The 26,948-nt window shown below is 43.5% G+C and overlaps 1 protein-coding gene across 1 annotated transcript in view; it reads right to left on the reverse strand.

The window, feature by feature from the left end:
• USH1C (USH1 protein network component harmonin) overlaps window positions 1-26,948 on the reverse strand; it is a 697,039-nt gene that overhangs the window by 22,826 nt on the left and 647,265 nt on the right. Inside the window, exon 27 of the mRNA XM_086954146.1 lies at window positions 5,305-5,360. Coding sequence (XP_086810272.1) covers window positions 5,305-5,360 — 56 coding nt within the window. The remainder of the gene's footprint in view (window positions 1-5,304; window positions 5,361-26,948) is intronic.

Below are 26,948 nucleotides of genomic sequence, written 5' to 3' on the forward strand. Positions count from 1 at the left end.
GTGCAGCTGTCAGGGTGCGCAGGGGCGAACAGGCGATGATGTTGTATGCAATTGTATGCACTGTGCCATTCATGTATCTGGACTCTGTTTGATATGATGGGTCTGTCTCAGATGTGGGACCTGGTGAACTGCACTACATACCGGCATGTGGTTGGAGACACACCGATGGCAGCAGGTGAGCAGTATGGCCTGGGTGCGCAGTGTCAGCACTCTCTCTCTCTGTCCCTCTCTTCTTTTCTCTGTCTCTCTTCCCCTCTCTGTCTGGTTATCTCTCTCTCCCCCAATCTGTCCAGCTATCTCTCTCTCCCTCTCTGTCCGGCTACCTCTCGCTCCTCCTCTCTGTCCGTATACCTCTCTCTCCCTCTCTCTGTCGTCTATCTCTCTCTCCCTGTTAATCTTTCTTTCTCTCCCTCTTTTTCTCTCTCTCTCCTTCGCTCTCTCTCTCTGTACCTTGATGTGCGCAGGACACACCTTCTCATGATGTTTTTTGTCTTGCAGGCTGTGACCTACGGAATGTCCCGAGGGGATCCGCCATGTGTCTTCATTTCTGTTCTGTGTTTGTTTTAATACATTTTCATTTGTTGTTTCGAAGGTGAATGTGTGATGCTTATTTTTGTGGCGATACATGCATGTAGCCAGATGTGATTGTGCGACATCAGGCGGATTATTTGGTACATGATTATTTGTAGTTGATGTGGCACGTCTTTGGCCGGGAGGTGGGGGACCCGGGGAGGGAGGTCCTCAGGGGTGATGGCGATGGGTGTTGTGGTCCTGTGGTCCTAAGCTGCATGATCGGTGGCTCCATGGCATTTGTTGCCCTCCAAATGTGGCTCTGGGCTAGGTTCCCTTTTCGGGTGCAGGCTGTGGTCTGACTTTGCACCAGGTCAGAGAAGGTGTTAGTTTCCTGCTGCTGACGCGCCTTATCGCATGTTTTGTGATTGTATCACCGATCTGGCTGGTGGCTGAGAATGTTGCGGAGTGGTGTTGTTGCGGCTTTTTGCTTGGGAACGCCTGCTCTGCATCTTATTAGCGATACTTGCAGGGTCTTCCGTGGTGATGTTTTTTTCGGCTACTATCCCAGGTAAACTTGTGCTATGGCCAGTTAGCACCAGCTAGTGAATGGGGCGATACATTTACTGACACTTTGGCTGCAATAAAGTGCAGTTACCTCAGCGATAGCTCCTTGAGAATATGCCCCTCAGTGTCCATAGCGCTATATTAATCACAAAATTGAGCTCAAGTGGGAAATCACAATCACAGTTTTCCAATGCACACAACCTCTAGAGTAAAAGAATATATATTCAGTTCATACTTTGTAAAGAAAAAAGACAAAAGAAGACGAAAAAAGGAAAAGGCAAGAAAAGAAAATACAAGAAAATTAGAATGTGAGCACAATCTAGGCCATGTGTGCATTTATACAGTCATTGTAATAAACATACTTAGACGCAGGAGTAACTCCTTGCCATGATTGAGACCATTCAGTTCTTTTCTTTGCAATTAAGACTTTTTATGTACCTCATCTCAAGTTCCCCTAGTGCTTGGACACAGTCCCCACCTCTCCTGTTCAGTGGCATTGGATTAATCACAAAATATTTGAATTGATTCATGTCATTCTGGTGATGTGTTTCGCAATGTCTTGCAACTGGGTAGGTTTAGTCATTGTTGATAATAGCATGCATGTGCTGTAATATCCTTTTGTAGACTGCTAGTGTACTGCTGCCTGCATAACACAAGTTACATGTGCATGTCAGCATATAAACTGCATACTCATTTCTACAGTTATATGCACCTTTGATTTTGAATGAACTAATTATGAAGGGTGATGCATAAGTAGTTGTGTTCTGGCTTATGGTACAGGCCTTACACCTCAAGCATTTTTTAAAACAAACCTGGAACTGCAGTCAGCTCACCTGACGTAATTTCTGGGCTGCTTTGTACAAGGGCATCTTTGAGTGAGGATGCGCATTTGTATGTGATCTGAGGGCTCTTGGGTTTAAGTGTGCCAATTACAGGATCAGCCTTAACAATATGCCAGTTCTTCATGAGTAAGTCCCTGAATTACTTTTCTTGATTGTTGTATGAGGTTGTGAATCTAACTTTTGTTTTATATTTTCTTCACTCATTCTTATTGTTTCTGGCAAATAGGATGGTCTCCCTTTCTTTCTTGTTAGCTGATCTCAGTGCTTCCTCAATCATTTCAAAGCGAAAATTCACACCTTATGATAACTATAACTCGTGCCCTCGCCATGCACTGCTAATTACCTCGACTTGTACATCCCTCATGTCATCTTCTATGACATCATTGATAATATCACTGCAACTTTTGCAATAAAATTATTGATGAGAAAACTGTGCATTGTGGGAGCACGAGTAACAGTTACCTGAAGGCACACGTTATATTTAATATAGTTAACTGGTGAATTTCTTATATATTTATAATTAATTCAACATTAGTTCCTTCAGGGTGGTATTTAGTTTCCCTGTCTCTATTGTTTTCTATGTGGGTGTGGTGCAGTGCCTCTAAATTGTCATGTGTGGTGCTTGTCTTACTTCAAGGCTGGGCTGGAGGGTATTTGAGCCTGCTTTGCCGCCATTAGGGCTATACTATCTTGACGAGTATTCCTCATTTCACAGCCTCTCCTTCTTGTCCCTACCACATTTATTACTGGTCTCCGCCCATAGGCCTGTAAAAAACAAGATTGTGATATGTGAGCAGTACTACTGTAGTACTTCTTTATGTGCTACAAAATGAAGCTTGGTGATAGGGAATATTGATCGTTGTTCTGCAAATCAGCACAGAGCATCCAAAAAAAGAAATGCATTAAAGCAGTAATAAGACACTACTGAGCACCATCATATACAATGCAAGGGGCGGATATTTTTCACCATTACTTTTAGCAGTGGTCAATGCTGTTTTGAGGCAGCAAACATCTATGTGTATATTTTGTTTATGTAAGTAAAATATGAATATTGACTTTGGCTGATGCAAAACACAACTTACCAACGCAAAAAGAAGTAAATCACAAACAAATGATGCACAGTGACACAAAGGGCCCAATTACGATTTGTATAAACTGCCACTTACAGGCTGTCGTGGCAGTCCTCCCATCATCCAGGGATGCAGTCCGATCGCCGGTTTACAATGCGGGCAGTCGGAATGCTGCAGGCCAGGGAAAAGACTGCCACGTTGACAGGATTGAATTTCCCTTCGGGCGGGGGTCGGACAGGTAATCCCTGAATGTTGGCGGTGCCTGAGTAGGCACTGACGTTGGGATTGCGATGTCCCTTTCACTGTGCCTTTTCACGGCGATCCAACCGCCATGTAAAGACAGACGGAAAGTGAGTTTGATGTCCCCTAGAAGGGTCCGTATCGCACCAGGGCCTCCGCTATGAGGTTTGGGGGCCACCATAGCGTCCAGGGGGCACCCATGGTGCCCCCTGAAATATCCATGCACCCTGTGCCAGGCACCATATGGTGCCTGGCACAGGGTGCAGGGATGTTTCTAAACATGCCTTTTTCCATGGAGACTTGTGCTGCAGCCATTTTCTGGGCCGCAGCACAGGCCTCAATGGAAAAAGGCATGTTTCCAACTGCCTACACGGGGGTCAGATCGCAAATCATGGGTCGGGACTGACGCTTACTTATTGGGCGTTCCCAATCCCGAAACAATGGCGGTTGGACGCTCGTCTAACCACCATCGTTATCAGCACCCAAGGTGTTGTTTTGGATTTACTTTCTAGAGCTTGAAAGTTGGACTAAAGTGATCCAAAGTAATTCTTTGCAGTACTTTGTGTCTTCGGGTGTCCCATGGGTGTTATTTGGGCATTTCCATTCAACCACCCATGGTTTTAGACTGAAAGCCCTATCAACTGCCATTTAGAGACTGGGACCTGTGCCAAACATTTATCCACCATTGAGCCAGGCTCAAAGTTGGAGAAAAAAACATATTTTCTCAAAATCTTTCAAATTTTGCATGTGTGTTGTACTATAAAGCACAAATACAAAGTGAAAAAAGTTTAAAACTATGTCTGAGAATATAGTACTTGAAAGTTGTCCTTCGGTACCAGACCTATGTTAGACTCATTCAGACACATTTGCACTATGGTGGAAAGGTTTGTGAATGAGGTTAGGCAGCAAGAAAATGCGTCAGCACAGGGCATGACAGAAGCAACTTTTACCGCTGAGCTATGTGACATATTTGTAAATGTTCCCCATCATATGGTTCTAAATAGCACTAATATGCAACTATGCAAACTGGGACACAGAAATTCAGTATCGGCAGCCACAAACAAAGGGAGTGGTGGTGGAGCACGGGGGGAGGATGGGGGGGGGCGTGGGGGGGGATTTGCTAATAATATTTCTAAAAAGGACTTGCCTTAAGTTGCCAGCGGCCTCCTACGTCGCGCCTCCTGTGCTCTTCCTCGTCCCAGCTGCCCCTGAGACAGACTCCCTGTGCAGTTGCTCCCATGCTATGAGAGCACCACGGGGATTGGCCTGAGCGAGCTAATAAGAAGCTCCGCTCAGGACAGGGAGTCTGTGGAGTTTCTCCAACCCGGCTGTTTAATGCAGCTATGTTGGAGAAACCTAAGTGCACATATGAATTTGCTCAGCCTAAGATAGCCGGCCAAATACACATGCGCACTTAGAAGTGCACATAGCACTCCTCCTCCCTCCTCTCCTGCCTCGGCCCTGCCTCTATCTGAACGCGCTGGCTCAGAGCCCGCAATTTGAAAATGAAATGATAATAGAAAACCGTTTTATTTTTCACCTGCTGGCTCACAGACAGGCAGTGGGGTGCCCATCCTCGCCATTGCGCGGGAGCCGCTGCAGAAATTAGAAAGGGAAATATTAAGGAAAACATACAAATCTGTGGAGTTTTGTTAAGGCAAGTAAATAATGCATGGACATGCGTGGCCTGTTCTGTACGAGACGCAGAAAGAGGAAATAAATGCAATTCTTCCGTGAAACCGAGCTTGGAGTATAGCCGTGGTAATATCAAACAAGACAGGGGGCAAGGTGTAGTTTTAACAAACATCAGCGTTTTGGGGGCAATGTTCTGCAGTACCTTTAATGATTCATGAGACCAAAGGCAATCTATTCCTGAAGCTGGCGATCAAAGCAAGTAGAAGCCGCCAGGCGTCGGAAATGTAATTGAGAAGGGGAGCCAGGCCGAGAACCCTGGAGAGCGAGAAAAACTACAGCATATCCCTATGGGAGCCCAAGGTTTTCACCGCAGGCTGAAGACCCTGGAAGGCCTTTCGCAATAATTCATGTACTCTTATTTAAATATATCACACACTTACATTTCGTCGTCATACTCTTTCGGTGGTGACACAGCAATAACCAGATCTATCCAGTCCTGTAAAGCAAACACATGATATCTTGTCAAGCATTCAATGAAACTTGATACATGAAGTAATATGTGTTTTATTAAATCAATCACCTCATAGTCGAAAAGAACAAAATACTGCAAGAATCGCAATAAAAAACAAGCATGGGTAAGGCCAATAGGAGTGAGCTTGGCAAGCTATTGCGAATGAGCTTTTTTTTCTTGCAAATATATGCCACAAAAATAAAAAGAACATCCAACGCCCACCTAAACGTGGTGGCCATATGTTTCTCCAAAAAGATTTGAGGTAAAAATAAAAACAGCATATCATTTTAATAGTACAGTGCAGGTTCTTAGCAGCCAGGTGTACTTAGAACAGGTTTAGAAACCTTTTTTATTTTAATGTACAGCACAGGAAAATGATTCGTTTCGACTTGAAGAAAAGGTAAGATTGGCTTTGAGGTACTGTAGTCTGAAGACATATTTTAATGTACAGGGATGTCTAAAACTAAAAAAAAGGATGTAGAATGGAATGTCAACACATTGAAAAAGTTTTGGCCTACCAGCCCTCGTACTGAAGAGCAGTTCTTTTTTTGCATATATGCACACATTATCAGGCATTTGCTGTCACTCACAGTACAAGAAAGCCAATAATTAAAGTGAACTGACCCATCTTCCCCGCTGAATGTTGTGGTGGGTGGGATCAATATGTGGATTATAGTTAAACAGACCAATATGTGAAGAGGGCTGACCCTCTACGATTATGTAAATATGTATATAATATTTATGAATTGTTTTGATTACTTAAGGCTGATATGAAAGCTAAAGCTTTTTCTAGATAAAACCTAAAAATTCTGTGCTGTAACTCAAACATTACAGGGTAAAGTCGTAATTGGGAAATCTGCTGCCAAGGTGTTTTCTTATGTGTAACACATGTTGTGGCAAAATGATGTTGATATTCTGTTTCATATGGATGAAAAGTTGATTCAAACATTCTAGGACTCATGTAGCCCGAAATAAATTGCCTTCCTACAATGCGCTCTATGACAACTTGCCTGCAGGAGTTTCACTCTGTGATATGTCTCATATCAACTCTGCGGGTTCAGGTCTTTCTACTCCAGAAGCACCAGATCCGGTTTTACCTCAGAGGAAAATACTTGGTTGGGAGAGGGGCAGGTACTGCATGCAGGCAGAGGAATAGCCTGGCCCCTGCAGAACTACAGAGGGAACAGATAGTGCTTACCCCAGAAATGCCAGCCACCTCCCTCATACGGACCCTGCAGATATTTACTACCAACACAGAGCAGATGGCAACTATAATTTGGTAAACTCCCTGGAACTGAGGCTGCATGAAGGGACTCAAAATTCTGGTTCTGACAAGCTATTCGCCATTCCAGGAAGTTTTACTCGGGATCCCCATTAACTCCTGAAGAGTTACAAGCCGGAATTAGGGGCATATTATCAAGAATGGCGTTAAAAATTATCGCCGGTTTAGCGGCAGAAAACTGCCTCTAAAGCGGCGATAATAGGCTTGATAATATGCTCTTGAGAATTCCAATAGAAGTCCGTGTTCTGGTGTGAATATGGGCTTCTATTAGAATTCTCTAGGGCATATTATCAAGACCATTATCGCTGCTTTAGCAGCAGTTTTTTGGCGCTAAACCAGCGATAATTTTAACGCTGTTCTTGATAATATGCACCAGAGTCATTCTGGGTCCAGTATCCACCCATGGACTTAACCAGGAACTCAGAATGAGGGTCAACTTATCCGTGGAAAACACGAATGCGCAGCCTTTCCTGTAAACTTCATAGGGCATATTAGCAAGGGCTTCATCGCCGCTTTATTTATGTATTTATTTATTTATTGGCATTTATAAAGCGCAGCATATACCCTAGGGTGTCTTGGCGCTGATAAATTTGCCAGCTAGATGTTAAGCTGCCTTGCTCAGACCACTATTCTATACCTAGAACTTATTTATTGAACAACCAAGTTTTCAATTTTTTGCGGAATTGGAGTAGAGTGGGACATGCTCTAATGTCCTGGGGTAGAGTATTCCACAGTTTGGAAGCTGCTACCACAAACCGTCGGTCTCCCCACATCACAGTTTTGGTGCGGGGTACCATTAGTTGGTTGCTGTTGGTAGAACGCAAATGGCGTATAGGTTGATAAGGACGTAGATGGTCTTTAAGGAACTGCGGGCCCTGTTTATTTAGTGCTTTGTAAACAATGCACTGTGATTTAAATCTAGCTCTGTTCTGAATCGTCAGCCAGTGTAGTTTAGGAATGGCATCAGAGAGAGGAGCAAACTTAGGAATTCCCAGAATAAGACGTGCTGCTGCATTCTGTATGGTCTGCAGTTTTTTTATAACTCTAACTTGGGAGTTGATAAAAAGCCCATTGCAGTAGTCTAGGGATGTCAGGACTAGTGAGCTCACCAGAGTTTTAATGGCGGTAGTAGGAAGATAAGGACTTATCTTTCGAATCATGCGTAGTTTGTGATGGGCTATAGAGGCCACTTTGCTAGCATGGTCCATGAAATTTAAATGGTTGTCAAAAAGTATTCCCAAGTTCCTTACTTTAGTCACTGGATTGGGGGGGGGCACCAAAAGCCTGGGGCCACCACGAGGCAGGCCATTCTGGTGAGAGTTGTCCAAAAATCATTACCTCGGTTTTTTCCGAGTTGAGTTTTAGGCAATTCGCTGCCATCCACTCACCCAGTTCAATCAGTCCTCTCTGGAATCTTTTAGCTACCTCCTCTCCATCACCTCTTATAGCCATCACCAATTGAGTGTCGTCCGCGTAGGAGGTTAGGCTCATCCCATGTTCCTTGATGACATTGGCCAGGTCCGACACATAGATATTAAAAAGTGTCGGACTCAGGGATGAGCCTTGAGGTACCCCACACGGTTGTGACAATTTAGCAGATTGGTAGGGGCCAAGAGTGACGGCCTGCGTTCTCTCAGAGAGAAAGGAAGCGAGGAGAGCTCTTGCCGTGGAGGAGATGCCTATTTTTCCGACACAGTCGACCAAAATACTATGGTCGACCGTGTCGAAAGCTGCTGAGAGGTCCAGCAGTACCAACACCGCTGTACCGCCTTGGTCTCTTATTATTCTTATATCTTCGGATGCTTTAATAAGGGCAGTTTCAGTCCCATGGTATTTCCGAAAACCATACTGAGTATCATCTAACTTCTTATGGGTTTCTATATACTCAGTTAATTGTAAGTTCATGGCCTTTTCCACCACTTTGGCCATGAACGGGAGACTGGCAATGGGTCGATAGTTTTTTAGTTCTGACTTATCGGCTCCTGGTTTTTTTAACAGTGGTTTGAGCAGTGTGGTTTTTAGATTAAGGGGATATATCCCTGAGAGCAGGATGGAGTTGCAGATTTGTGTCAGGACTGGTATGATCGAGTCCATCAACGGTAAGAGCGCCGATAGTGGACAAGGATCCAGCTTGGATCCAGCTTTGATTGCCGACACAATTTTTAATGCCTGATCTTCTGTCAGAGGTAGAAAATCCGTGAAGGATGAAGTTGCTGTCGGTATCGAGTCCTCCTGACTAATATTGGGAACCTTCGTGTGCGTGATTTTGGCCAAAAAAGGTTGATAAATATCATCCACCTTCGTGAAAAAGAAGTCGGCCAGGGCATCACACATATCTTGGGTTTGAGGTGGGGTCAGATCAGGGGTATTGCCCGAGAGCACTTTAGTTATATCATATAATTTTTTGCTAAAGTTCTTTGCCTGCTCAATTTGCATCATATAGTACTCTTTTTTTGCCTTTATAATCATGGCTTTGTATGTTGCCAAAGCATCCTTATATTTTGTTTTACTTGTTGGATTATAAGACTTTCTCCATTGTCTTTCCCAGTATCTGTTCTGTTGTTTTTGTGCTTTTAGTTCATCCGTGTACCATGGTGCGGTAGGGGTGGACCTGTTCTTCGATAATTTCTTAGTGGGGGCTAATGAGTTCATGGCATGTCCCAACCAGTCGTGGAGTTGTTGTATGGCCAGGTTGGGGTTAGCCGAGATTAGCGGGCAAGTATCATCCAGGTGGTTTTTTAGGTCCAGCTGGTTGACATTGTGCCAAGCTTTATAGGATATAGACTGGGGATGAGAAATAGCTATGACTGTTTTTTTATCCATAGTCAAGGTACAGAAAACCGCATAATGGTCTGTCCATGGCAGCGGAAGGATGTCGCGTACATGGAGCCCCTGAGCACTTGAGAATATAGCATCCAAAATGTGTCCAGCTTGGTGAGTAGGTGAAGTAACCAGCTGATGTAACCCCAGGACTTCCATATCCGCAATGAGAACTTGAGTCTCCTTGTTGTTATTATCGTCTAGGTGGAAGTTCAGATCACCTAATACTGTGATTGAGTCCTCTAATGCAAGAGATTCCAGGTGTGTACTAATACTCGTTAAGAAGCCAGTTTTGACTCCCGGGGGCCTATATATAAGAAGCCCTTTAAAGTTAAATTGTTGGCTAAGTTTAATAGAAAACATCATGGCCTCGCACGAGGTATCATGTATTTGAGTCACTGTTACCTCCAGGTTTTCTTTAGCTATAATGGCGATCCCTCCACCTTTCTGTCTAGGTCTATCTTTCTGTCTAGGTCTATCTTGTCTATAGGCTTTGTAGCCTGTAGGTGTGGCAGAGACCATGTCCGGGCCGGACGAGTCATCTGTCCAAGTCTCAGTAATAAAAAGTACATCCAACTTTGAATCTGTTATCAGGTCGGCGATTTCTTGGCTATGTTTACATAGGGACCGTGCATTAATGAGGGCTAAGGCCACATTATTCGATTTACGTTTTTGTTTTGGGGGGTTCTTCTCACCTTGACGCAATATCGTATAGAGGCAGTGAGGGCAACATTGTTGGATTTCATTATGCGTGTTACAAAGATCGAATGCGGCACAAGCATGATTCCTTGGTATTCTGAGATTGAGGAGAGCGTCTTTGGGGTGGACCGTGCTTGCATCTGTAAGAGTCGGGCCAGGGGTCGTGGCCCTCGGCCCGGTCCCGGCGCGGACGGGCGCAGACGGGCTTGCCTTAGGCGCGCCTTTGGCGCGCCGTCGGCGCGCCCGCTGCGCCCGCCCGCTGCGCGGGCGGGATGGTGCCATGTTTTTATTCATAATTAGGCGGAGGAGGGTGGGAGGGTTCTATCGACTGCAGCGCTGACCTTCCCTCACCAAGATGGCGCCTCGGGAGGGTCAGGTGAGGTCAGGGCGCCTTCCAGCAGCGCGCTATGCCTGGCAACTAAGCGGAGACCTCTGGTGAAGTAATCTCACCCACGAGGTAATGTCAAGTTAAAATTGCGCTATTTAAAATATTTTAAAAATTTTAAAGACCGTCCTTTGAAGTCAGCGAGGAGGTGTACTAATTATCAGTCTTGACAGGTAAAGAAAGATTCCCCCGGCTTCCGCCTCAGGGGAGAGCAAATCGCAAATTACCTTTACCGACCCTGTCCCTGCCTTAAGTATCCTGGGAGGGCGGGAGGGTTCTATCGACTGCAGCGCTGACCTTCCCTCACCAAGCAGCACTTTTTGCCGCTAAAGCAGTGATTTTTTATTACCCTATCAGCAACCTGTCGCTATCAGGCGTTAGCGACAGCTTTCTGGCGATAGCGCCCGGTTTTCCTATTGCCTTGCATGCCAGTGATGAATATCGCTGATAACAAGCAAGGTCGGCGTTCCCAACTAGAAGCGACTGAAAACAGTCGCTAACACTACTTCCCCCTATTACCAACGCAGGCGAAGTGATAAAAAAAAGCTGCGCTAAGAGCGATTATCGCTAGTATTTAACACCTGCTGAAAACCTGACTTACCTGTATCCTCAATGGGAGGTGGATTCTCAGGCTAAGTCCAACATGGCGTTAATGCGTGAATATCGCTGGATTTCCAGTGATATTCAGGCATTTCGCCCCTATCGCTGGATATTTTATCGCAGTGGAGATAAATGTTGCTAATGGCATGTTTTCTCCGCTAAAATATCCAGCGATAGGCAGTGATAAAAATAAACGCGCTAAGCGCGTTTTGCGATAAATATCGCAACTTCTTGCTAATATGCCCCCATGATCTCTGAAAGGGGATGGCTCAGAGCGAGAAGGATACTCTCTCGAGCAGATATCTAAACTGTGAAAGTTTAAAGACTTTCACAGCAACATTGTAGGCTAATAATGGCTTCAATTCGCACTAAAGTCCCCTCCCCGCCCCCTTTCTTTGCTCATTACTGTAAAAGAAATTCAATCGCTGATATGTTAGTTTAATGGTGGTTCAGGAGCTAAAAGAATCCAGTACTCACCACTCGCTCTCTATAGTAATTCAATACAGACTTCCTTTGGCGTGGGACATGTAACTCCCTGCATAGCTTGTCAAGGCCCTGTGGAATGGAAAGGATGCTGATCACCCACCAACAGCAGTCCCTCCCCTCACACTGGAGAGGGCTTTGGTGACTGTCTTGAATTTCACTTCATCACAGGCTGAATTAAGAGAATCGTCATTTGGCCTTCTTGGGTTTATTGAACGTGTGTGTCCGATGAAAATACAAGACAAGGCCAGATCTGCTAAGGTAGGTGCAGTGGTGTAACCTACTTACACTGTTTGCCACATGATAATATCAGACCAATATCCCTTCATTCATTTTACAAAGTGACTTGGATTGCTCTATGATTATTAAGCATAAATATTTCACTAAAGTGTATAATCTGTAATGTATGAATCATTATTCAAAAATACCTTATGATCACAACTGGTGCTTCCTTAAAGTAAGGCAAGACACCAGCCATAGCTAAATCACAACGAAATGCCAGAGAAAGGCATGCGGAGTCTGTTTATGGGGCCCGTTGCACTCCAGGCACTCCGGGGGGTGGGGGTGCACATGGGGGCTACCTATGGAACCCCCCAGGATTTCAAAACACAAAGTTTCAGGCACCGCGCGGTGCCTGTCACGTTGGACTTTGAAATGCACTACATGTATTTTTACCATTGCGGCGGGCGGTGCTTTCAGCACCGCCCGCCACAATGTTAAAAATACAGGTTGCGCCCGCCACTGTGGTGGGCTCATCCTAAATTCCCCCGCGGGACCCCCACCCTTATGGCGGGCGGTCCCTTTCCACGATGGGATGGTGGGCGGGCAAAGACCGCCCACCATCCTAATGGGGGCCTTAGATTCGGAGTAATAAATATTACCAGTAAGTAACAGGGGCTTTACCTCCACATCCATCTTCCCCGCTACAGTCCTTACCACCAAGAGAATACCCAAGCAGAACTGGAGTGATTCTAGAAACAAAACCAATAGACCAAGCGAAAGATGCGAGTCAAACTTTAATAAAAGTGACCTTTCCTTACACTGGTGTACTTCATATGTCTGCAAGAGCTAATAAGACACAATTGCCAAAAGAAGTAGAAAAACATGCTATCAACTGAACCCTGTAATGGGAGAGGAAAGTGTGAGGGGTTTGACATGTAGTGGCACAGCAAATGTCCCTCTAAAGGAAGAAGCCCAGGTGGCCGACAAGCCTAAGTTGATCTACCTTCAACCACAGATGTTAGAGGAGTTTGAAACAATTCATAACACAAAACTATGGTAGACTTGATCCATCTAGATAGAGTTGATGTAGAAGGACGGTAACCCTTATTAGCTAAACCAAAGGTGACAAAAAGGTATTTGGACAAAATGGTTGTATGATGTTACAACGCATTCCGTTGCAACGCATGCCTTTTCCACGCATGCGTTACAACGGAATGCCATTACCACGCATATGGTTTACCACGAAAATGTCTTTACCACGCATACCTTTACATTGATTTTCGTTGTTAAACTATGCATGATATTGGCATTTTCATGGTAAACTGACTGCATGGCTGATTATTTACTTCAAATCTATATATATATATATTTTTTTTTTTTGATTAAGGCTAACCTAATAAATTATTATAATGAAAAAATATACTTACATTTTCTATGGAAGGAATTCTTCTTCTTACTCTGTTTTAAGTGGTCCTTCCTCTATTTTAGATGCAGTACTTAGACGCACGTACGTAATCACGTCATTAGGGAGGCTCTTTCCATGAATGACAAGATGCACAGAAGAGCGTTTTTTAAGGTAAGTTTTTTTTATTTTTTCAATCCCGCTCGTTTTTTTGGGGGGGGGGGAACCCCCCAGCCCCTCAAGCCCCCTTTTTTTATTCGACCTTTTACTCACATTCCTTTACTACGTATTTCGCAGTAAAGGAATGCGTGGTAAAGGTTATAGTGGTAAACACGCATGCGTTGTAAAGCATGCGTGGTTAATGTATTCGTGGAAACAGCCGCGTTGCTGTGGCTGTTTCCCAGACCAAATATCAGCTTAAAAATATCAGGTGGCAGGAATATTGTAAAACAAATATTGTGATGCACAAAGATCATTAGATCAAAGATCATTAGATCAAAGATACCTGTATCCCAGCAATTAATGCCTCTCTTGCTTACATACCACCACTGGACATACCTTCATGGACCACTCCTTTTGCAGTAACAGCGCGGAGATACCCCTTCGGGGGTCTATTATGGCGCTTTACAAGAATATAAAAAATAAAAATAAATTAGCCAGAGTATACTTGTTTAGGTAAGTTAATAATATTGATGTTTAATATAGTTTTCACTAATATAGTATGTTATTATTTGAATGTGTTTTAGTTTGCATATGAATTTTATGTGTTACTAATGTTTATATGAAGGATATTTTTGGGAATTATCGCTTGTATTTTAGGTGATTTAGAATTTTTTATTTACTTTTTTATAGTAAATTATAGGGTCATAGTTGATTGTTAACTTTTAGGGGAATAGGGTGGGAAGGACATTAAGCAATATATAATTAAAAATTAATTATTCATTGTTAATACATTATTTCATTGATTACAAATATGTAATGTAAGGAAAACATTTTTATTTTACCTATATTTTAGTTGGAGGGTTTGTAGGGGCTTAGGGTAGGAAGTAAAGTAATATTCAATTTTTCCAAACTCCATTGGTATTGCATTAAATAGGAAAGTGAACTTTGGTAAGATGGTCATCTTGATTATATTTGACCTCCCAATCAAGCTCAATGGTAAAGAGGCCCATGCCTCGAGAAGTTTTCTTACATCTCCGGCTACCTTATTCAGATTACGTTTTGTAATCTTCTCTATATCATGATTCACTAGGATTCCTAGGTATCTGATTTCATTTTTTATGTAGTTGCTTTGAAAGGTAGTGTTCCATGTCATGATCTCTGTTTTCGTTTGATTTACCAGGTATCCTGAAACTTTCCCAAATGTTTCTAAAGTTTTCTCGATTGTATCCTTGGCTTTTAGATAGTCATCTGTAAAAATCATTAAGTCATCCGCATAAAGTGCGATTTTCTTCTCCCATATGCCATATTTAAATGGAGTGATTTTTTTGTTGTTTCTTAGCTTATTCGCTAGCGGTTCAATGTATAAATTGAATAGTAGAGGGGTAAGTGGACAACCCTGCCTCATTCCTCTACTTATCTTTATGTTTTCTGTTAGACTACCATTTATTAGAACCTTAGATCTTGGATCCTTATATATTTGGTTTACCATATGGATGAAGTGTGACCCTAAGTTGTTTTTGACCATAACTTTCTCAAGAAAGGTCCAGTTGACCCTATCGAAAGCCTTTGCGGCATCAACAGTAAGTATGGTAAGAGGAGTTTTCTCGTTTGTTGCAATATCTATTGCAGTTAGTAACTCTTGTGTGACTTCATGTAGATTTCTCCCTTTAATAAATCCTTTTTGATCTTGGTGCAGCAGTTTTGATAATACTTTCCCTAGTCGAGCTGCCATTATTTTTGTAAATATTTTATAGTCAGCGTTCAGCAATGATATTGGACGATATGACTCACATTTGACAGGGTTCTTTCCGGGTTTCAGGATGATTGTAATTATGGCATCGTTCCAGGAGTCTGGTATAGGTTTCTGTTGTGTAAGAATTATATTAATTAGTTTGGTTATATGAGGAAGTATGGAATCTTTCAGTTTCATGTATAATTCGTTTGGTAGAGCATCAGGCCCTGCTGCTTTTCCTTTTTTCAAACTTTTAATGGCATCCGCCACTTCATCTTCTAGGACTTCTTTGTCTAGGGCTACTCTTTCGTTTTCCGTAAGTTTTAGGAGCGCTGCATCTTCCAGGTAGGAGTTGATCTTTTGATCTGAAGGATTTATATGCTCCGTATATAGCTCTTTAAAGAATTTCCAGAATTCTTGCCTGATAATGTTTTCTTCGGAGTTAGGAATAGTTTGATCATCCGGAATTATGCTTTTCACTTTGTTTTTGGCTAGATCTGTTTTGAGCTTCCATGCCAGCCATTTTCCACTACCTTCACCAAACTCATGCTTTGCTAGTTTGCTGGAATCCCATTTTTTCTTCAATCTTTCTTCCAGAATGTGGTCGATTTTATCTTTTTGCATCTGTTTTTTTTGAAGAAGGTCTTGTTTCCTTACCTCCTCTTGTTCTGTGGATATAGCGATATCTAAGAAGTTAATGTCTTTTTCCAAATCTGAGATCTCTTGTTTTATTTGCTTGTTTTTACGAGCCCCTAGACTCAGAAGTTTGCCCCTTATAACAGCTTTAAAGGTATCCCAAGTTATTTGTTCTGTGGTACCTGATGCGTTTAATTCAAAAAAGTTATTTGTTTCAGTTTCCAGCTCCCTTATTAATTGTTCGTCTTCTAGCAAAGCTCTCTCAACTGTGAATCTTCTTTCAGTTCTTTTTTCTGTAATTTGTAGTTCTAGTTGTACTGCCGAATGATCTGACAAGTGAGCTGGTAGGTGAGATACTCTTTTCACTATCTTTGATAATTCGTTACTGATCAGAAAGAAGTCGATCCTAGATTTATGTCCCAGTTTTTTGTTGTACAAGGTGAACGGGTGCGTTTTTTCTCCTTTATTTTTCCAGATGTCTACCAGGTCAAGATCCCTTTTATAGATCCCAATCCATTCTCTCATTTTTTTCAAATTGGTCTGTCTACCTGGTGGTGATCTGTCTAATTTTAAATCCATCACTAGGTTGAAATCACCTCCCAGTATTATGGGAGAGGTGGCTAGTAGTAACTGCGAGTATAATTTTCGCAACGGATCGGCATCATCCAGGTTGGGACCATAGTAGCCTGCAATGGTGATGGGAGAATTTCCTATTTTAATGCTAGCTGTGGCCCATCTACCTTTGCTGTCCACTTCTGAGGTGGTTACAGTTGCTTTTAAGGATTTCTTAAAGATTATCGCAATTCCCTTGATATTGCATTGTTGTGTAGTGCAAATAAGAGTATCTACCCACCATAGGTTCTTAATTATTTGGTCCCATTCTTCTTTTAACAGATGAGTTTCTTGTAGTATTATTATCTCACTTTTTTCAGTTCTGATGTATTCCAAGATTTTGTTCCTCCTACTTTTTGTCCTCAGACCATTCACATTCCAGGATAGGATTTTTACGTCCCTACTTGTACTCCCCATTTATTCTGTTCACGTGTTGCAATTTCTTGTGATGTATCACTCCCATTTGTTTTGGTTTCCTGAGTTTTCGCAGATGAGGAATTTTTTGTTTTTTTTCCCCTATTTTGCTCCCCACCCTTTTCCGTGTAATTTTATGCTTTCTAGTTTGTGCTTTAAAGTTACCCTCCCCGGGGAAGCCTCCATCTTCTTCTCCTTCGGTTATCTTCATAACCCTTTTGGCTTCCCGTTTCCATCCCCGTGATTCTTATCTATATACAGTTAAAAAATGAGTTAATTGGTTGGTTTAAAGCTCCTTCATATTTGTTATATACCTTGCACTTGAGTGAGATTTGGATTATATGTATTTTTTCTTTTATGTTATTTCTCTTTTTTTTTTCTTTTTTTGTATACCTTCTTTATCTGAGGTTGTATAAGGTTGTATAAGGTCGTTTAACTCAGGGGTTCCTCTGAGCGCACTTGATCTCTAATTTGCTCTATCAAGTTTTTCACCTCTTCTGGCTCTCTTAGATTACGCATTTTATTCCTCCACATAATGCGTAATGATGGTGGAAATTTAATCTGCACCGTGGCACCTAATTGCTGCAGTTCTGACATTAGGTTTCCCAGTTCCCATTGTCTGGTCTGAGAGGCTTTTGACATATCAGATCTTATTTTAAAGTTCCAACCATCTTGGTTGTAGGTTCCTTTTCTCAGTGCCTCTCCCAAGATCCTGTCTTTCAACATGTATGTTTTGAAATTGACTAAGATCTTCCTGGGTGTTTTTCTTTCTTTGTTCTTTCCGTAAGGATCTCTATGTACTCTCTGTATGTCTTCTTCTAGTACCCCTTTATCTGCCCATGGGAAATGTTCTACCAGAAGTGCCACTACAAATGCTTTAATGTCCTTGCCCTCTTTATTCTCCGGCACATTTAGAATCCTGATGTTGTTTTTCCATGCTTGATTCTCCAAGGATTCCAGTTTTTCATTCATGGTTTTGTTTTCTGCTCTTAAGGAGTTAATTTCCTTCCTGTTTTTTTCCACCCTTTTGTCTAAGCCTGCAACTTCATTCTCCACTGCCGTAACTCTGTCTCCTAGTGCATTTAACTTGCTGTCCAATTTCTCGCATACCTCCTGTATTTTGTTTTGCTTTGCTTCTGAAATGGAGAATTTCTCTTTCATTTCTGTCCATATTTTTTCAAGAAGTTCGTCTGTATGGGTTTTTGCAGTATCCTTATTGTTTCCTACAGAACTTGCATCGTCTTCTTCTTTGTCTTCAACTTCTGCAGTTATATGTGCTGCTGCTGCAGCAGAGGTCTCAGTACCCCCCTCCGCCATATGAACTTCAGTTCCCTCTTCTGTTCTGCTTCCCTTGATTTTCCAGATTTCTTCCAAACTCTTGTTTTCTACCAAGCTCTTTTTCTTGTTTCTGGGTTTTCTCCCTTTCCTTACGCTACCTGAGCTTGTTTTTCCGGCTTGGAGAGTGACCGTCCGTGGGTTCTCCTTTTCGAAAGAGTGAGCGTCTGCAAGTTTATTAGCTTCCTCTTTCTCGCCCCTCAGAACTTCCGAAGTGAATTGTGTTTGTGAGGAAGCTAGAGGCTCTGGGTTCAGCCCTTGTTGCTGAATTTTAAAATAAGTCCTTAGAGATGGAGTAACTTTTATTTTTATTTTAGATCTCTGTGTAGACTCCAATTTGCTTTCCTCCTTCTCTGAAGTGTTCTTGAGGTAACCTTTGGATGTGTTTTTTTGTTTTTTCCTGCTCACTCTCGGAGTAATGCCTTTAGGGAATTGCTCCTGGCTCAAGAAATTTCTATTGCGCAGACTATAGAAGGATTTCACTTGTTTGATCTGAGTTTCTGACTGCTGAGGTTCTAATACTTCTTTAGATTTAGATTCTCCTCGATTTTTTTTAAAGATCTCTCTAACTCTTGAGATGCCTCCTCCTCTTTTTCCTCCTGTGCTGGTTTTATAAAATTACTCATATGCTGATTGGTTGTAGAAATTTTTTCTTTTGTAGTAGGAAAATGACAAGGCTGACAATGCTTATAGGGCTGACAAAGCTGAAAAAACTGACTGTTAGAAATGCTAGAGTTATAGCATATGTTAATTTGTTGAGCTATGCAAAACAGATTACCCGATGTCCAGCCACTCTCTGATTCATGGATATTGTTGGTTCCTGTTTCGTCGTTCCTTTGTGAAACAGCGAACTTTTGTCCTTTTAATTTTGTGATTCTACACTCTAACGCGTTCTTATATGCTTTTTTCTGCCACGTTGTATTCTGTGAAGCGTCCCTGAGCCCACTTGTTATGGCCGAGTTTGTGACTGAGACAGACTTTACTCCACTGACATGCTCGGGTTTCAGCGACCGCTGCTCCCTGACTCTACCGCTCGTGCCCCGGAACTGATAGCTCAGTCTTCCGGAGGCACGGCGGCAGCGCGACTTTGCTTTCACTGCAGCGCTCCACTTGTAGAACCGCTCCCCAGCCTCAGTGCGAGTTCCGGGATTCTGCTCAGCCTTACCCGGTCTATGGCTCCCGTCTGCTCCGCTGAAAGACCCCTGGAACCTCTGATGGGAAGCTGCACCTCCCGCCTCCGAGCCACCACGCGAAGGATACCGGGCTTCACTCGCCACCCCGCAGACAGACGAGAGAGGGAGAAACCCGAAGGAAAACACCATTCCAGGGCATGCTCCGCAAGAGGTAGGAGGAAATATAGCGTCTGGTTAAACGACAAATTGTTAGATTATTGTTATGCCCCGTGCATCCTTTCCTTATCGTCCGTTTTGCAGGAGCCTTTCCAACCGCTACTGTGACAGAATCACGGGTGCTCCGGGAGCTCTCCGGCTGAGCTTCCTACTCAGCCGCCATCTTCCCCATCTTCCGTGCCACAGGGATCTTACCTAATGATAATGTGTTAAGTTCACTTTCCTATTTAATGCAATACCAATGGAGTTTGGAAAAGCGGAACTAGCTTGAGCACAAAGAGACATTACAAGTTTCATATGGGCAGCAAAAGGCACGAGGATTGCTTGGAAAAAGATTAGGAGGTGCAAGAAAGATGGAGGGTTGGCCAGCCCAGACTTGGTAGAATACTGCAGAGCCTTTCAATTCAAGAATATCAAAGTACAACTAAAAAGCCATGACAACTACCCAACCTATTTGCAAGTAATCACAAAATCAGATGATCATGCACTGTTTAAGTATGGACACCCCAAGTACTTTAAAAAAATAAAACTTAAGACACTAAGAGATGCAGCAAAGATGTGGGCACAAATTAGAGGTATCCTGAAAATATCGTACTATAGTAAATGGGCCCCTATTTGGGACTCCCCCGGAACCCCAGAATGCCTAAAAGATATTCTCGCATTTTCACTAAAAAGAGCCAACGTAAAGTATTGGGGACAAATACTATATGGTCCGAACCTGAAAACTTGGTCAGAGCTTCAAGAGTTGACAAACAACACACTATCCAAATTCAAATATTACCAAATTCTAAGTTGGTCCAAGACTCTCCCCAGTGTAAATGGTAATGATAATCTGGAAAACGACATGGTTAAAACAACACAAATACCAAAAGAAGTAGCGAAGTGGTACTGGGCCCTGATAACGGCCAACGACATTAACCTTAACATAGAAACGCAAATATGGGGGAAAGACATTTTAACAACGGATCTAGACTTAATTTGGGAAAAATCTGTGGCTAAATGCTGGTCAACTTTGAAATCCGCGGCCTTGAAAAGGAACCATTTGTATACAATTCATCGGGCGTATTGGACACCAAAAAAACTCTCCAAATTCAAAAATGCTGGAATAAAGAAATGTCCTAAGTGTGGAGAAGAAAAAACAGACGACATCCACATGTTTAAAAGCTGCCCCCGACTGAAAGAATTTTGGGACCAAGTTGGTAAGACCTTGAGCACTATCCTGTCCAAACAACTAACTGTGAGTATAATTCTTACTCTTTTTGGGATTGTAGATCCAGGAAATGAGGGGGGGCTCACTAAGGAGCAAGAAAATCTTCTCTTTGTATTAATAGTTCTTGCAAGGAGGGAAATCTGCATCAAATGGATAGGATCCTCTTGCCCAACTCATGCAGAATGGCTGAATTCGGCAATAAGAATCAACAAACTTGATAAGATGGCAAATGTAAGTAAGAGATTTAAGTTCTGGGATAGTTTTGAAAGTTTCTTAAACCCCAAATAAGAACTAAACATAAGTCCTATGATTAACGCGATACATCTTCAGGTGGACAAGTACGGTACTTGTCGAGTAGTCAAGTTGGCTAGCTCCCCTCGTTCCAAATCAGAAGCATTGGTATGTAACGAGTAAAGGAAACTCCTCAAAAACCAGCAAGAGAAAGATAAAACTCCCCAGACAAGAGAGATCGAGGGGCAGTGTCGGAAAAGAATAAAGAGGCAGACACCTGATACTCCGTAAACATACAGTAATCGCAAGATGAGGACAAAAAAAAAAGTAATATTCAATTATTAATTTAAAATATTTATTAGTTAATTGTGTAATTAATTTTCAATTAGGTACAATACGGAATACTGAATTATTGTACTAATATTTTAGCTGTGGATACTAGCTATATAGGTGTACATGGTGGGAAGTTATTTATTTGATAATTAATTAATTATTCATTATTATTCAGAATGTAATTATTTAATTGAATTTGATATACTCAAATTATGGACCATTTAAATATTTTAATAATATTTTAGTTTGGGGCTGCTAAATTTGTAGGGGTCTAGTTTGGGAAGTTGATTAAGTAATAATTAATTAACAATTAAATATTAAATGTTAATTATTATTTAATTGTTTTTAAATGTGCAAATTATGGAATGCTTATTTTTGAAGTTATATTTTAAATGCAGACTGCTGGGTTTCTAGGTTATAGGGTGAGAGGTTAAATACAAATTGAATAACAGTTATTTATTAATGATAATTAAATATTTTAATGAGTAGTAGCTATGTAATATAATTCAAGTTTATTTTTATTTTTTATTACATATATATTTATGTTATTTAATACTTTTTATATTGAGAGTGTAATTGTTGGACTAGGCCTTGTTGGCTAAAGTTCACTTAAACTTTTTGCTTTTCCCCTAGACCGTTTGCCTGACAGAAAGCTGTGCAGATAGATGCTATATGTACTTGCCACTGCTAATCAGTTTGCAAGGGAGCTCTCGCATTGGAGGACAAGAAAATTCTTGTCCTCGCTCATAAGATAAGCATGAGGGAACTGGACATAAAGAGTAGACAACTTTCGCCCAGTTCGGATGGCGGCAGCGCACGACCAGTGCCAAGTGCGGAGGAGTTCAGAAGGGCACTGGAAGATTGGGTGGTGATAAGCATGGTAAATTATATGGAGGGGTTGTCTAGTATGGCCCCAGGGGAGCCTAGGCTCAGGCATTATTTACCAGGTTTACGTCACCCAGGGTTGGGGAGCGGTCTCTTTGATTCCCAGGAGCCTGCCCAAGAGACGGACCCCTGGACACGAGTCCCCCAGGTGGAGGCCTTGTGCCTGGTTGCCACCAGTGTGGGGAAGAACATCTAGCGTCATGAGGGCCAAAGGTGTCGGTCATCCGGGCCCCTGCAGTCCTGAAGTTTGTAGATGCAATTCCTAAGTGGCAGGCCCAGAAAACCAAGGGGAAGGTTAAAAAAGTATGGTGTTCCCGGGAAGGCACACCGGAGGGACATTGTCCAGCTCCTAGGGCTGGGTCCCATGGAGGTGACCAAGGTAGGCCCCATTTTAATCTGTTGGGCAGGATTACTAGTAGCAGTGTCCTGTCCGAAGGATCATTCCAGGGTACTACTCCAGGTGGGGGTGGTCATCAGACCAGCATCCCTGGAGGGTTCTACCCGGCTGGGAGGGATCCATGGAACAGCATAGGCAACTCAGGAGGTAGTGATATCGAGGATCACCTGGAGTCAGGAAGGCGAGAAACAGGAGAGTGTCCCTGTGGTAGAGGGCCTGCATCCTTGTTCTATCGCCCTAAGCAGGGAAGCCCATCATGGGAATGATTGGTCTACCCTGGCTTTTGGCTGGGAGGGGGTTGTGTTGGACTTGGCCTTGTTGGCTAAAGTTCACTCAAACGTTTTGCTTTTCCCTTAGACCGTTTTCCTGACAGAGAGATGCTCTAGTTAGAAGCTGTAGGTACTTGCAACTGCTAATCAGTGTGTAAGTACAGATGTTCCCTGTATAAATTGTAGTGGTGTTTGGTTGTCTCTGATTGGTATGTTGCCTTACTAGTAAGATCCATAGGTGATGTGCACTGTGTGTGCTAGCACTAGGACTAAAGAATCGCTCAGAGAGGGAACACAGGTCCTCAGTGTAAGGTCTGTGTGCATTATGCTAAATTAGCATGTTGTCCTGACAATTGCTACCGCTTGTCAGGCTTTACTTTCCCTTTTGCATACACATGGGGCACCCCTGTAAGATGTCCTGGCTAACCCCTAGGCAGGGTGCAGTGTAGGTAAAAGGCAGGACCTGTGCCAGTGTGGGTGCTAGGCCCTGACAGTGGAAAATGCTCCATTTCATTTTCCCTGGTGAAAGGCCATCCTGCCCTTAGGACATAATTGGGGGGGGGGCTGGGAGTAGTATTATTAACGTAGTTCCCCAAGAATTGGAAATGTAACAGTGAAGTTTGGTATGTTTGAACTCACAGCGTCATAACACATCTTTTTGGGTAGATGGTTTTGTCACTGTGTGTCCAGAAACCACTGTTTGAGAAAATGGGCGAGTTTGTGCTTTAGACCTTTTTGTGTGTCTCAGCAGAATGTGAATTGCCTGCCTGGATCTGGGAGAGGTGAGAAAGGCTGAGGGAGGTCATGCCCCAGGGGAGGGGTGGAGATGGCGCCAAGCTGTCCTGCACCAGGAGAGGGGGGAGAAGGAGAGGCTGTGCGAGGTGAAGAGGCCTGGTTCGGAGCCATAAAACAATAGACCCATCTTCCTCTGAGTAATACAAGATCCAGACCCCCAGTATTAAAGAGAAGATGGAGACACTGTGGGGGGGGGGAGATATGCAAGACTGATTTAGGGAGGGGTCAGGGCCCCTTGAGCACAAGGAAACTTCAAAGACAATGAGGGATATACCTGTAAGAACTGTAATCCCAAGACTTTGGTTATCTTGATGATGTTGTTGAGAACGGTCTCTGTATCGTTCAGAGAAGTGCTGGGAGCGTTTTAAAGATGCCGTGGACTGGTCGTGTCTCTGGCGACTTTGATAGGTCCGCGACCAGGAAGAAAACCTATGCCCCAGGAAGAGTTGCTGAATAGGCTGCGGGAGACACTTGACCCTTGCTTTGTGATCTGGGGCTTGTGGGCAGTTTGTAGCTCTTGACTGAGGAGAGACTAAAGGGGCGCTGCAGTGGGTCATGTCCCCCCAGTGGGTCATGTCCCCCCTTCTTCCGGAGCATGACTTTGCTGTGTGCTGTGTCCTGTATCCCAAGGGCCCGAGGTGAGCTGGTTCCCTGTTCAGAAACACAGGAACATAAAAGTTTACAGGAAGTCTCAAGTGGCGCAGTGGTGGGACCGTGTCGTGGCAGCCGGAGACCTCTGAAGGGGTGCCTAAGGTGATCGTGGGCACCCGGAGCGAATCAAGACTCTGATGCGCAGGGTGCTTTTCTTGGTGCAGCTACAGGTGTTGGAGCACCTGTGAATGGTGGACATCGTGAAAGAGAGCCGAGATTCAGGATGAGCAGGGGATGTGTGTCGCAGTGCAGTCCAGTGCAGTCCAGGCACAAGTGAAGAGTGCCAGGACATCGTGAGCACTAAGAAGGAGTGAGTCTCTGACACGCAGATCGGCATGTGGTGGTGCAGCCATGGTGTTACTGGAGAGCGTCTGGTACCTAGTGTACAACAGGAAGAGAGGTGAGACTTAGACGCTCAGTGTGCATGTCGTGGTGCGACCTGTGCATTAGTGGAGAGTGCCTGAAGACCATGTGCACCAGGAGACGGAGTTAGTCTCAGACGTGCCGGGGGTCTGTTTCGAAGGTGCCCCGGAGGTGCTGGTGAGGAGTACCGGGAAGCGGTGAGCACCAGGGTGTGAGGAAGTCTTAACAGCACTGGGGGGGGGGCCAAGTGATCAGGCCCTTGAAGGCAACGTGAGGTAGCACCAGCGTCGTGTGGAAGGCTTCGTGGAAGGAGTTTGTGCTGAACGTTGGTGGCCCGGACCAGCAGCCCGCAGGAGCTGAACTACCGGCCCGAGAATACCTTGCTCCTGGTGACAAGGTTCTGGAGTGAGGCCAAGCCTCTGCGGCAGGTGAGGAGAGTGGGGCCGTGCCCCCCATGTAAAGTGGATCATCGCCTGGGGCGGGGTGCGGGCCCGGAGAGACACTCTCTCGGCCTCTCACTGCTGGCAGCTGTGTGCGCCTGTTGCTTTGGCCCAGATCTCGGTCCGTGCTGGTCCCAGACAGGGCAGTACAGGGGCCAGGGCCCGGATTGGAACTTGGGTGTCATCGTTGATCTCCGTTGGGGGCAACCAGTGCACAACTTCTAAACACAGTCGTATACCACTTTCCATATTTGCTGCTAATTAACTATTGAACTATTGGACAATGTCTGACACTAGAGGTGCTTAAGGAACTCAGATGTTAGTGCGCTACGCACTACGTTATGTTTTTCTCGCGGGATACAGGATCATAGCGTAGCGCACTGCATTGGTTGCTTACTGCTCTGTACTGTACTTTGGAGGGGTAAAATTTACTATTTTCACTCCAAACAGGGTGAAGGTAGGGAAAGTGTCAGTTTGCAAAGGTTCATTTTACTATTGTGCTGCTTGGAGTGGGAATAGAAAATTTCACCTCCTCCCAAATACAACGCTTTCTGTACCGTTGTGCTGTTTGGAGAGGAAAAAGTAAATTTCACCACTCTGAATTCTAACGTTTTCTCTAGTGTTGCACATACTGGAGTGGAAATAGGCAGACTGTATAGAAATAGTAAATTTAATTCCTCCGAAATCCAACATTTTCCCTACTGCTGCCCTAACTGGAGTGAGAAGAGTAAATTTTACCTCACCAAGGCCCAACACTTTCCCTAATGTGTCAATGATTGGAGTGGGAATAGTGAATGTCATCCCTCTGCAATCCAAACCTTTCCCTGCTGTTGCATAGACTGGAGTGGGATAGTAAGTTTTACCCCTCTAAAGTCCAACGCTTTCCCTACGGCTGTGCTGTTCAGAGTGGAATCAGTAAATTTCACCCCTCCAAAATCCAACAATTTCCCTAATGTTGCACAGACTGGAGTGGGAATGGTACATTTCACCCCTCCAAAATACAATGCTTGTCCTACTGTTGTACAGACTGGAGTGAGAATAGTAAATTATACCTCTCTAAAGTCTAAAACTTTTCCTATGCTGATTGGAGTGGCAATAGTAAATTTCACCCTTCCAAAATCCAATGCTTTCCCTACTTTTGTGCTGTTTAGAGTGGGAAAAGTCAATTCCATGCCTCCGAAATCCAACGCTTTTTCTACTGTTGCACATACTGGAGTTGGAATAGTACATTTCACCCCTTTGAATTGTTGTGTTGACTGGAGTGGTAATAGTAAATTTGATTTCTCCGAAATTCAACGCTTTTCCTACTGCTGCATACACTGGAGTGGAAATAGCAAATGTTTTCTCTTCAAAGTCCAACACTTTCCCTACTGCTGTGCTGTTTGGAGTGAAAATAGTCAATGTTACCACTCTGAAATCCATATGTTTCCCTACTGCTGCACAAACTGGAGTAAGAGGAGTAAATGTTACCCCATCTAAGTCCAACACATTCCCTACTGTTCGATTGACTAGAGTAGGAATAGTAAATTTTACCCCTCCCAAGTCCAACACTTTCCCTACCACAGTGCTGATCGGATTGGAAATAGTAGGTTTCACCTCTCTGAAATCCAACATTTTCTCTACTGATGCCCAGACTGGAGTGAGAATAGTAAATGTCACCCCTCCGTAATGCGACACTTTCCCTACAGTTGCACAGACTGGAATTGTACATTTCAACCCTCTGAATTCCAACGCTTTCCCTACTGTTGTACAAACTGGAGCAATAATAGTACATTTTACCTGTCTAAAGTCCATAACCTTCCCTACTATTGTGCTGTTTAGAGTGGGAAAAGTAAATTTTACTCCTCTGAATTCCAACGCTTTTTA

The sequence above is a fragment of the Lissotriton vulgaris genome, chromosome 2_1 (genome assembly GCF_964263255.1).
Source record: "Lissotriton vulgaris chromosome 2_1, aLisVul1.2, whole genome shotgun sequence".
Classification (NCBI taxonomy): Eukaryota; Metazoa; Chordata; class Amphibia; order Caudata; family Salamandridae; genus Lissotriton; species Lissotriton vulgaris.